Source organism: Tupaia chinensis, unplaced genomic scaffold, assembly GCF_000334495.1.
Source record: "Tupaia chinensis unplaced genomic scaffold, TupChi_1.0 Scaffold000251_1, whole genome shotgun sequence".
Classification (NCBI taxonomy): domain Eukaryota; kingdom Metazoa; phylum Chordata; class Mammalia; order Scandentia; family Tupaiidae; genus Tupaia; species Tupaia belangeri.
This window is the reverse complement of record NW_006159731.1, coordinates 5150048-5162358: the sequence shown is the minus strand read 5'-3', so window position 1 is coordinate 5162358 and position 12311 is coordinate 5150048. Positions and strand designations below refer to the sequence as shown.

Here is a 12311-nt window from a genome sequence, read left to right as displayed (position 1 = left end):
TCTTCCCTCCAGATTAAGGAATTGAGATGTTCCCTATTAAAGGCCATACAGAACCTTGAACTATTAGCCATTGATATTTACCCTAAATTATTTTTTTTCAGATACCTAAGGCATAGGGCACAGGACAGTTATGTTGCATTGAACGGTAGGGGCCACACTGAGAGAGCCTGAGTCACTAAAGCACAAAAGACTGTCCGTGTCACCCCTTTGCCTTGGTTAAGGCCTCAATTATAGGTCCTGACGGAGAAAGAAGTCCACTAGGAGAGAGAAGGTAGCAAACAAAAAGCACACTGGGTGAATATGTATGCAGAAATGTGTTTATCTGTACACTTAAGATACGTGTGCTTTTCTGCATGAAAATTATATTTTCAATTTATAAGCAAAATGAAGCACATTAGAAGTAGAATAAGGAAGCTTACTCGGATTTTTGTCTCAACAACCTGTGGTGTTTCAGCCTAAACTAATGTTATTGTGATGATGCAGTGAAGTCTATTAATTAATCTCTTTTTATTTCTTTAGTAATTGTTTTATTTAACTTTATTTATTTTTTATTTATTTTAATTTAACCAGAGAAAGATAGAGTGAGAGAGAGAGAGAGAGGGACAGTGAGGAAGTTAGCCGCTAGGTCTGGGACTTGATAGGTGGTCAGCCATGTGGGAGTCCAGTGCCCTAATGCTAGCCCCAGGTTGTTTTTTTTTCTTTGAGAATTATTTTATTTAACTTTATTTATTTTTATTTGACCAGAGAGGGACAGAGTGACAGAGAAAGAGAGAGAGAGAGGGAGAGAGATAAAGTAAGAAAACAAGCTGCCAGGTCTGTGATTTGAACCACCATCGACTATGATGAATTAATCTTTAAAACATACAATATTCTGGCGGCAACAGCATCGCAGCGGGGCAGCTGAGGCAGCAACAGCAGCGGTGATGGAGGTCAGCTCAGCTCCTCTGTTTGAGGAGCTGCTGCGTCTCAAGTCCCCGGTGATCCATTTCTGGGCACAATGGGCTCCAGAGTGTGCACAGATGAACAATGTAAGGGCAGAATTAGCTAAAGAACACCCTCAAGTTTCATTTGTGAAGTTGGAAGCTGACACTGCTCCTAAAGTATCTGAGAAATATGAAATTAGTTCTGTTCCCATCTTTCTGTTTTTCAAGAATTCTCAGAAAATTGACCGGTTAGATGGTGCATATGCCCCAGAGTTAACCAAAAATGTTGAGTGACATGCATCTAGAGGCTCCATCCCACACAACACTAGGATCTAAAGAAGATCTCAACCTTTGCTTGAAGAAATGAACTCATGCTGCCCCCTTATGCTGTTTATGAAGGGAGCTCCTCAAGAGCCATGCTGTGGTTTCAGCAAGCAGATGGTGGAAATTCTTCACAAGCATAATATTCAGTTTAGTAGTTTTGATATCTTCTCAGATGAAGAAGCTAGGTAGGGGCTTACAGCCTGTTTCAATTAACCTATCTATCCTCAGCTCTGTGTTTCTGGAGAGCTCATAGGAGGACTTGATATTATTAAGGAGCTAGAAGCATCTGAAGAACTAGATACAATTTGCCCCAAAGCTCCCAAATTAGAAGAAAGGCTCATAGTGGTGACAAATAAAGTTTCTGTGATGCTCTTTATGAAAGAAAACAAACAGGAAGCAAAATGTGGATTCAGCAAGTAAATTCTGGAAATACTGAATAGTACTGGTGTTGAATTTGAACATTAGATATTTTGGAAGATGAAGAAGTTCAACAAGGATTGAAAGCTTACTCAAGTTGGCCAACATACCCTCATATGTGGAAGGGGAGCTTGTTGGAGGATTGGATATTGTTAACTGTGAGAAAATGGTGAACTGCTGCCTATACTAAGAGGAGAAGATTAACTAATATTTTTTTTTTTTTCGTGTGGTTCTGTGAACTTCGGCACACGTTTTTCTTTTTTTTTTTTTTCTTTTTTTTTCTCTTTAAATTTTTTTATTTATTTATTTATTTTTGACTATTTTTTTTTCCAATTTATTTGCATTCATTCACTGTACATCATTACAGCATACAAAATGAGATTTTCCATCCAGAGTACACTGTATATTGTCTCAATCAAGCACATCAACAAACATATTATTAGCAAATGATCTTCCATTTCTTGTTTTCTGTATGTTTTGCTTTTTCTCCCCCATCCTTGGTTCCCTCTCTCTTACCCTCTGCCACCTCCTGTTCTCCTCCCACACTTTCTCTGTTATCTATATCTATTTCTATACCATTTTCCCCCCAACATTTTATTGAATCACCAAAGACCCTCATCAATCCAAATACCCTCCTAGCAAACACATGTGACACATTTCCATGAGCACAAGTCTAACTTTACGCATCCTATCAAGTAGCACCTAACTGGGGCTACATATCCTACTGCAGTCATTGAATAGATATATTTTGTTTTCCTGAAACTCTTTTTTGTAACTCAATTTACATTCCTTCTCTAGGCATCATCACAGCACACAAAATGCGATCTCCCATCCAGTACACACTGCATAGTGACTCAATCATGCACATTACAAAAAATATAAATTTCCACTTCTAGTTGCTAGAATTAATTCCACCCCTCTTTCTGACCCTCTGTCCCTTCCCACCCTCCTCTCACACCACCTCTAGTGTCCAAAATTGTCCTCCATTCCCTTCCCACCCACATTGCATTGATCACACAATTTCCTACATAACCTGACTACTTTCAAAGGTGAGTTCCCTCGTTACTACTAAGAAAACCAGTTTTAACTTAAATCAAAGAACCGCCAAGGAACTTTGCTTAAAGCCCGGAAACAGGTTAGGATTCTGTTCAAATGGTAGGTGCATGAACCTATCAGTCTCATATACTTTTATCTTCTGTTCTGGTTCAATTTTCCTGATTAAATTCTGGGATATAGTATTCAACTCCAGACTTGTCCCTATGATTAAGTTAGCTACTTTCTCAGTTTTTGGACTCTTATTTCCATGTATCTGCGTTTAGTTTTCCTGATACAGCACATCCTTGAGAACTTCTTGGAGGTCTGGTCTGGTGCTGGTAAATTCTTTCAGGTTTTGTTTATCTGAGAATGTTCTTGTCTTTTCTTCCCACCTGAAAGATAATCTTGCCGGATACAGTATTCTTGGCTGAAACTGCTTCTCTCTTAACACTTGGAATATATTTTCCCATTCTCTCCTCGCTTTTATTGTTTCTGATGAGAGATCTGCTGTTAGCCTGATGGGATGTCCTTTGTAGGTAACTTGATGTTTTTCTCTTGCTAATCTTAGTATCTTGTCTTTGTCTGCAGTTTTGGTCAACCTGGCTATAATGTGTCTTGGAGAAGATCTTCTAGGGTTGATTCTATTTGGGGTCCGTTGTATTTCCTGGGACTGGATCTTTGAATGCCTCTCTAGGTTTGGAAAGTTTTCTTGCAGGATTTCATGGAATAGATTATCAATGCCCTTATGGGTTTCCTCACCTTCTGGAATGCCAATTATCTGGATATTTGGACGTTTGATGGTATCCAGTACTTCTCGCATATTATTCTCAAATTTTTGTGCCATTTTCTCAGTCTTCATGGTGGATTTTTCTAGGTCGGCCATTTTCTCCTCTACATCTGAGATTCTATTTTCTGAATGATCTAGTCTGCTTTTAATACTTTCCAGGGAGATTTTTACTTCTTGTATTATAGACTTCATCTCTAGCAGTTCAGTTTGAGTCTTTTGTAAAGTGTGTAATTCCACTTTTAGATCTTGCAGGCATTTCCTCATCTCTTGGAACTCGTCAATCTCTTTCTCCTTTCTCTTTAGTAGTTCATTATCTCTCTTCTCTTCCATCTCTGTTAGCTTAGACATTATGAATGATCTGAATTCCTTATCAGACATTTCCATGATTTTCACCGAACTGCTTGTGGATGAAGAGTTACTCTTTTCCCTAGGAGGAGAGGTATTTTCTTGTTTTCCCATGTTTCTCGTGATCCGGCGGTGATTTCTTGTCATTTCTCGTGATCCGGCAGTGATTTCTTGTCATCTGATGGATGTTGTGTTTCTTTCAAATTCTTGAGGTTCAGCCTTAATGTTCAGGAGCAAGCAGGCAGAGGTGATCCAGAAACTCTTTGCTGTTCTATTGTGCTTGCGCTAGCTCGTTTGTTGGAGGCTGAATTATTAGTAGAAAATCTTCATTCCCTTAAAAATCTAGTTCACAGTAGCCATGTGGAACCTTGTTCTGAAGGCCCGCGGCTTCTTCTCAAGATTAACTAATATTAAACTTGGTGTCCAACTACTACAAGAGATTTATTACAGTGGAACAGTCCATGACTTAAAATAGACTGGACATACGAACATGCTTATCTAATTTAACTTAGTGTATTTTATAAATAAATGTATGTTGCATTTCTTTCCACCAAAAATAGAATACAATAAACATCTTCAAATTCCATTTAAAAAAAAAAAACATGCAATACTTTGATTCTCATCCCAAGTAAAACAGAATTTCACTCCTATCCTAGAGCTTTGATTCATTGGCATTTTAGTCTTCCTGTATAGATATCTAAGATTCTACGTATAGTTTAGTATAGTATATTTGACATGATTAGAATTTAGACTACATGAAGGACGTTTTCAAATGTGAACTTGGTGTTTTCTCTGTTTGTAGTAATGAGATGAAGCATACTGTTTGGTAGAAAATGATAGCCTGCAAGAACTCAGTGTTCCAGGAGCTCAAACAGGTGCTTATTGGTGTTAACAATCTTCTTTAATAATTTTCAGCTTGCTATTCAGATATCCAAAGATGCACCACCAGGCCGAGTGCCACTGTGGGTTATCCTGTTGAGTGCCTTTGCTGGATTACTGCTGTTAATGCTGCTTATTCTAGCTCTGTGGAAGGTAAGCACCACAATGCACTTCACCTTACATTCCAATTAACAGCAAGGTAGTGAAATAAATTATTATTTATCCATGCTGTAATACAGCAAGGAAACACACATTGGAATAATGACCTAAATAAAAAGAAAAATGAAATGTGTGCATTTCAAATGTGCATAATTTGATCACATATTTGCAAACCAAAAAAAAAATCATTTTGTGGTAAGCATATCCAAAATTCATGAAGGGTCTATTTAAAGGTTACAGTTATAAAGGACCTCCATATGTCTACAAAATTTGTATTTTTAGAATGACTGTGTGTTACTTTTATAAACAGAGAAGAATGAAAACTCTCTTAGTTAGAAAAATAAAAGGATGAATTTCTATGCCAGTTTAAGGACATATAAGAAGATTTCAAAAAGTTAATGGAACATGGTATTTAAATATGAGTTTATTATTATGAGTAAATGTCCTTGCACACAATTTTTGAAATTCATGCATAGTTTTCCATAAAACACACTTTCCATGAACTTTTTGGTTACCTACTCATTTAATCAGTAGATTCATGATTCAGATAAGCCGTTGTCCTAATCACACATCTCTATGTATTATACAAATCAAAATCTTCTTTAATGTATAAAAAGACTTACCATAGGTTCTGCAATAAATTCTGTACCTGAATAGAGACTGGTTTACTAGTTAGCTGATGTAAAGGAGATCATAATATTTCAGACTCCAATTTCAAATCCTTTTGGAAAACGTGAGTAACCATTTCTTTTTCTGCCAGCTAAACTAGATGTTTTTCATGAGCATTACTGAAATATGTAGTTAAAAAAACTTAGGTATATTATTTTCAAATTAGCATAAAGCATAACTGAGATGATACTTTTAGGATAAATATAATAGAAAATAACATTCATAAAAAGTTAAATTTAACACTTTTCCAATTACATCTCACAATGGCATTTATTCTAGCATAATGTACCCGTGTTGTGCCTACGGCTTTGTTAAATAAACTATGTTAAAAATACAGATTGTGACTACATTTTCATTTTTCTAATACATGAGTAGGAGAATTATTGAATCAGAAATAGTAAGTTTCCTTCCACTGAATTACCAATCTGGTTACTCTCAGAGGATAGGATGGATCAAGCCATGTTAAAGATGTAGGTCAGTGACATTTAATTCAGTAACAGGACCTATGGCTTTTCTCCAGCAAAGTCTCAAAGACAGAATTTTCTCCCACATCCAAACTGTCCCTCCTACTTGGCAAGATCAGTGTTCTCTCTGTAATTCCTAGTTTAGCCACACTGTGGTACCCAAGGCCTTGCTTAATGGTCTCACAGTTGTGCTTAAACTAGAGAACGTGATCTCATTTCTGTGCACCTCTGATAAAATGTGTTATTGTTGATTTCTTTCGGTATGATCTTCTACTCTGTGCACTGCACTCCCCTGTATAGTTTTAGGATTCTACTGACAAAAGAAGAGGGAAGCGGGAATTGACAGATTCTCTCTGGCCTTATATAAACATAGGAAGGTTCATCCACCTGTTTTATAGTCACTAGTCTAAAAAATAAATATTTTTAAAAATTATCCCATTCTGTGTTAATACATTCTGATGGTGTCTTAGATCTATTTAAATCCAAAAGAAAGTCATATAACAAATTCTAGACTGGCTTGACCTATAGGTGTAGTAGTTCAACTGCTGCAGTGGGAGACCTAGCAATCAGAACATTCCATGGTAAAGGGAAGGGAGCTAGATCTTATGAGCACTCGCTGTAGGAGGAATTTGAAAAATTCATGGAAAAATGGAATTAAAGCACAAGTTTATTTGGGTGAAAAAATTTTTGAAATCCACACCTAAATTATTCATGATCACATTTTCCATGAACTTTCTGAGAACCTCTCATATGTGCCAGAAACTGTCCTAAGCATGTTTGCTTTAAGGATTCCCACTTAATACTCACATCAGCCCTATGAGGTAGACACTATAAAATCCTATTTCATGAAGGAGCTGAGGCACAGCAAAGTATGTTTCTCAAGGCCAGGTGGTTAGTCAGTTTCAGAGTAAAGATCTGAATTCTAGGCCAACACTGTTAACTATCACATTATGTTCTCTCTTGCTTTCGTTCACTCTGTTGTCCTTACAGCACCTTTTCTATCAAGTTATTTAACCATATTTTATACCCGAGAACATTAAAGCAGAGAGGTTAAGTAACTCTTCCAGGATTACTAGCTAGTAAATGACGGGGTTCAGGCAGTGATCGCTTCTGCAAAGCCCATTCATTTGAATATATCTCATGGCTGCAGGCTGAGGGGCAGGGCTCTTCACTCAGGAGCTCCAGGACTTGGGGTTTGTTCAAGAGGGTCATGAACTCTGTGCAACACTAAAAATACTTGGTTTGGGAATGAGGATCTCTGGTTGGATTCAGACTTTCAGCAGCTCCTTCGTACCAAAAAGCTTAATCCCTCCTCCCCCTTCTTTACAGTATGTTGGAATCTCCCTGAAGTATGTGTACAGTCTGCGATAAACGCACAAGAGCCACTCTCATCTATGGGCATTTTTAAATACTAATTATATCTGGAACAGACACCTCAGAAACGATTCCTTCTTCTTTCTCCCAAAGGAGGAAACATGGGTATAAATATGAGGGGTCTTCAAAAAGCACATGGGAAATGCGCACTATGCAAAAACTACGCATGGATTTCAAATGTTTTTGCAGCAAAATAAATGCACACTTTAATCCCATTTTTTCCACACACTTGTTGAAGTTTCCTGTTAGGCTGAGAAATTTGTCCTAAAATATGTTACTGCATGTTGAGAGTGATGACCAGTCAGGCCAGTGAACCAACAGAGTAGAATGACAGCCCACAGAGAGACTCTGAGAAAGCAGATGTTCCTCTCTCCTCATTTGATGTTGTACGAGGAGATGCCTAAAGTTCCACCATGGATGTTTTATTTATTCATCTGAAAACTTAGTTCCTCATGCACTATTTATATCCTGGGTGGGGGAGGGATGAGGAATAGCACCTAACACCTCACCATTTTTTAAGTCTTTCATACATTAGTATGAACTTATTCATTCAACTTTCATTTTATTTTATATTTATTAAATGCTTTCTTTTTTTTTTTTCGGCCAGGGAATGTTTAGCTGGACTCTTTACCATAGAGTTTTGAACTAAGGGAGTATTAAAAGGCTCCTTTAACAAATACAGGAAGGACAAACGGAAAGTGAATGCTATAAGGAAAGTCCGGAAGCTGAAAACAAACTTTACTTGTTTCAGATGTTAGCTAGGATTGGCACCGTCCGGTTTGGAGACATAAACTATATTCTCCTAGTATCCATTTTAATCTCAGACTGCCATTAAAAACCCATTGTTGGCAGAGTTGGTTGGGTGGGAGAGTTTACATAACAGAAGTTTTATAATAGACATTTAATGTGTAGAAGCAAAGACAGGCTGAAGAGCTAAGATGAGAGGCAGGGAGAGATCAAAAGCTAGGCAGAGCAGGAACGAGAACAGTCTTACCATTCACCACCAGCTTTTGTGAAAGTCTTGTCTCATTTGTTTTCAACTTAGCTTGGGACATGCAGGCACAAGTTAAGGAGCCTCATGGTTTGTGAATTTGCAACTTTTACAGCTGGCTCACAAGAAAAGGAATGAGTCATATAGAACTGCATTCTGCAGAAGACCCACTTACTGTTTTCTTGTTCATTGTTCTGTTACCACCTTTTTCTTCATCTACCCACTATGGGTCATCAGGAAAGTCATGATGTATTTTTGCATAGAAAAATACATTATGACTTTGCTGATGACCTAACAGATGTGGACATGGTAAAAGACATAGCCCCAAGTAAAACTTCTCTAACCCCAAGTAAAACTTCTCTAATCTATCAGTACATATTTTTGACTGTTTATCCTCTCTACGCCCTCCATTGTTCAACATTTATCTAAAAAATACATAGTTCCCTCAAATAATTTACTGTAACTTCATGATTAAAATGACACAGAGATACCACTTTCAAATAATTAAGTCCTTGCCTTTGTTTAATCTAGTATAGCCCACTCTTTTTATTTTGAAGAGGTTTTATTATCGGGTGTGTGTGTTTGCCAGAAAGAGAGACAGAAAGCAAGAAATCTCTCCCCCAGGGGGGATGACCGTGCCACAATCCCTTCTCCTCCATTCTCCTCTTGGGATCTTGGGCACTCACTCACATGTACCTGGTGTGAGTTTAAGCCACCAGATATGGGACTCGAACCGTGGTCAACTATACGGGAATCCAGTGACACAGCCATTATGCCAACTGCGGGCCCGCTCTTAAAAAAAAAAAAAAATCACGAATTTGAAAAGCCACTCTTTATGACCCTTAAATTCCTTTTTAAAAAAAATAAGCATTTTGTATTAGATCATTGTGAAGCTTCCTCCACGCTTCTATATTTATTTTTGTTAGTGTATACCTAGGAAATAAATAGAGCACTGTAACTTTTTATGGTGGCCCCTGAATTACGAAGCATAATGAAGTGCTACTCACATTCCCTACTATGTGAGTTTTTTTCATACAGTCAGTGGCTGTATTTTCATATCCCTATGGCACAGCATTTTTTAAAGAGGCTCGTTATCAAGCCAACTGGGGAGATGTTCTAACACATTTTCAGTTAATCCAGATAACTCAGAAATCTCTCTAACGCCATTGCTATGGTATACCTCCCAGATTCTTTATCTGCAGTAATGACCTTAACTTAAGAAAATAAACTGAAGAGGGATCGGCAGATGGTATAATGATTACATTGCTGGACTCTCACATATTCGATCATGGTTCAAGTCCCGGACCTGGACCCGGAGGCTTAAAACTCATGCTGGGCATGTGTGTATGTGCTCAAAATCCCAAGAGGACAATGGAGAGGGGATTACAACATGGCCACCCCTGTTGGGGGGGTGATTTCCCACTTTTTGTTTCTCTCTGTCTCTTCAGTGAGTGTATGCACCCTATAGCAAAAAATCCCTCTAAAAAATAAATAATAAATAAATAAACTAAAGAAATCTGATGGAAATTTCTCTGCCATATCCATGGAAGGAAAAAAAGATGACAAAATAGAGACAGTGCAAGCCAACTAGCTAACTACAATTTTATGTCTCTCAAAACATTTTCTCAGAACGCTTTAAGTCAATTAAATACAAGTATTATGTTCTGCTTGGAGATATGATAATGTAGCAAACAAAAAAAGTACAAAAATGAAATAGCAACTTGATGAATGTCATTTTCTTGACAAGGGTTCTACTAAACATTATCTGGCAAAAACTAGGTGTTTAATGAATATAACATGAAATAAAAGTTAAATGAATAAGTTCATGCTATTGTATGAAAGACTAAAAAATGGTGAAGTGTTAGTTGCTCTTCTTTATCCCTCCCTCACCCAAGAATATGAATAGTGCATGAGGAACTACATTTTCAGATTAATAATAGATTAATGAAAAAATGCTATTCAACTATATCAATTAATTATATTATCAGAATTTCCAATATATTATTCAATTATATTTTGTCCAAATATATTAATATTTATTACCTAAATCAAAATAATTAATTGTGGGTTTTTTTGTATTTTCTCAACAGATTGGATTCTTCAAAAGACCACTAAAAAAGAAAATGGAGAAATGAAATATCTTAGAAGAAGAAAAAATAACAATTAGTCAATGATCTATCCTCAGGTTTGCCTCAGATATGTGACAAGAAATTTATAAATATTTAATATTCTGGTCACATAGCTCTTATTAATCCATCAGGGATTAATCACTTGGAAAGTGACAGATCGTGCATGATCCAATAACAATACCACAAAGATTTATTTTATAAAATGATGAAAAATATGTTTAAATAATTACTCATTTCTGTTGAGTAAGCAAAATTACAAGTGTTTTGAAAAAGAATAACCTGTACAAATATGTTTAGATCATCATTTGAAGTATTTAGGAATGAATGAAAAGATTATTTTATGATCATTGAAACATTTCCTTCAAAAACATTGTAAACTAAGGTTTTTCCCTTGATTCCTGATGGATATTCCTGTTTAGCAAGACAGTCAGCATTGTAAATGCCAAAAGAGCAATTACCTGAAAAAGGTCACTTCCCTCAATTCAAATGAGAAAATTTTCTTCCACTAGAGTTCCTATTTGATATGGAGTGAAAACAGGATTAAATCACAGAGAATACATTCAACATCTTTGTGTGGAGTTCTGTACTTAGAAAGTGTTTTTCCAAGATGATTGGAAAAATAGTGCAATTGAGCTCAAATTCTATCCAGGGTAGAGAATTAAGATAGACTCGTCGTTTAAAAATAAGTGCACTGAATGAATTAATTTTAATTTTAGCAGAACATGCTTAATTGTGATATTGAACTCTAAATGCAAAACTCTTTTATACAAAAAAAAAAAAAAAAAAAAAAGCCCTTAAAGCAGTTTGCACGGCATAACAGTGATTTGTCATGAAAAGCCATGTTGTGTTGTGTGGGATGTGCTAAAATGGTGTCTGAATGAAACATGATCGCATAGATAGATGCCACTGAACTGCTGAAGTCAACTTCCCTGAGCAGCTTTTGAGTGCTAGGGGTTCGAGAAAGTAACCCACAGTAGGAGTTTTCTCAACTCCTTGGTACAGGGTTCATTCAAACCTCCAAGCTATGAGAGTATGTTTATTTTTAGTTTTTTTAAAAATATATTTAATTTTCCAAGCACATTTTTTTTTTATTTTTACGAAAAGACAGTATTCCATTTCAGTATTGCATTTTAACAAAGAAGTCACTGGTTTTTGAACGTGGCATCTATATCAGTATTTAACTAGAATCTCATTCATACATTTTCAAGAATATCAGGTTTGAAAGCTTGAACCAGCAGAAGGATATCACATCTTTGTAAATGTGCTTCTTTGTTCCTGAAGTGATCGTACTGATTAATTGGACTCTGCTGTGGCATGAGCTTCTAGGTGGCTCATTTCTTAGGAAAATACTAGTGAATGAATGTATAGTAGCTGCATGCGTGAACTACTGCTGGACAATTTGCTGATACTTCTGCAACAATTCCATGTCTCTGCCTGATTTGCCATCATAAGACCAGAATTTGTAATTATCCAAAAAGTCTTGGACTCTGCTTTTCTCAAAAAGGAGCAAATTAACTGAAAAATTAAATTTGTGGATTTAAAGGTATTGGGTTTTGTTTTTGTTTTGTTTTTGTTTTTGTTTTTTTGCCACAGGGTACGTGTGCTCATGAGAAAGAGACAGAGAGACATTGAGAGGGAAAGTGAGAAATTGTCCCCTGGTGGGATGGCCGCACTGCAATCCCTTTCTCTCCATTCTCTTCCTGGGATTTTGGGCATGCGCTCACATGTGCCTGGTGTGATTTTCAAGCTGTCAGGCCAGGCAGCCAGGCACCGTGAGCCATGGTGGACCACGTGGGTGTCCAGTGCCTTAACCAC

The 12311-nt window shown here is 36.8% G+C and overlaps 1 protein-coding gene and 1 pseudogene across 3 annotated transcripts in view; both read left to right on the top strand.

The window, feature by feature from the left end:
- ITGA1 (integrin subunit alpha 1) overlaps window positions 1–12038 on the top strand; it is a 209285-nt gene extending 197247 nt beyond the window's left edge. For all 3 annotated transcript variants that reach the window (XM_014588003.2, XM_006149026.3, XM_006149027.3), the window contains 2 exons: window positions 4747–4863; window positions 10458–12038. In XM_014588003.2, coding sequence (XP_014443489.1) covers window positions 4747–4863; window positions 10458–10502 — 162 coding nt within the window. In that variant the 3' untranslated portion in view covers window positions 10503–12038. The remainder of the gene's footprint in view (window positions 1–4746; window positions 4864–10457) is intronic.
- LOC114007900 (glutaredoxin-3 pseudogene) lies at window positions 794–1896 on the top strand (annotated as a pseudogene).
- Window positions 12039–12311: the final 273 nt, after the last annotated feature.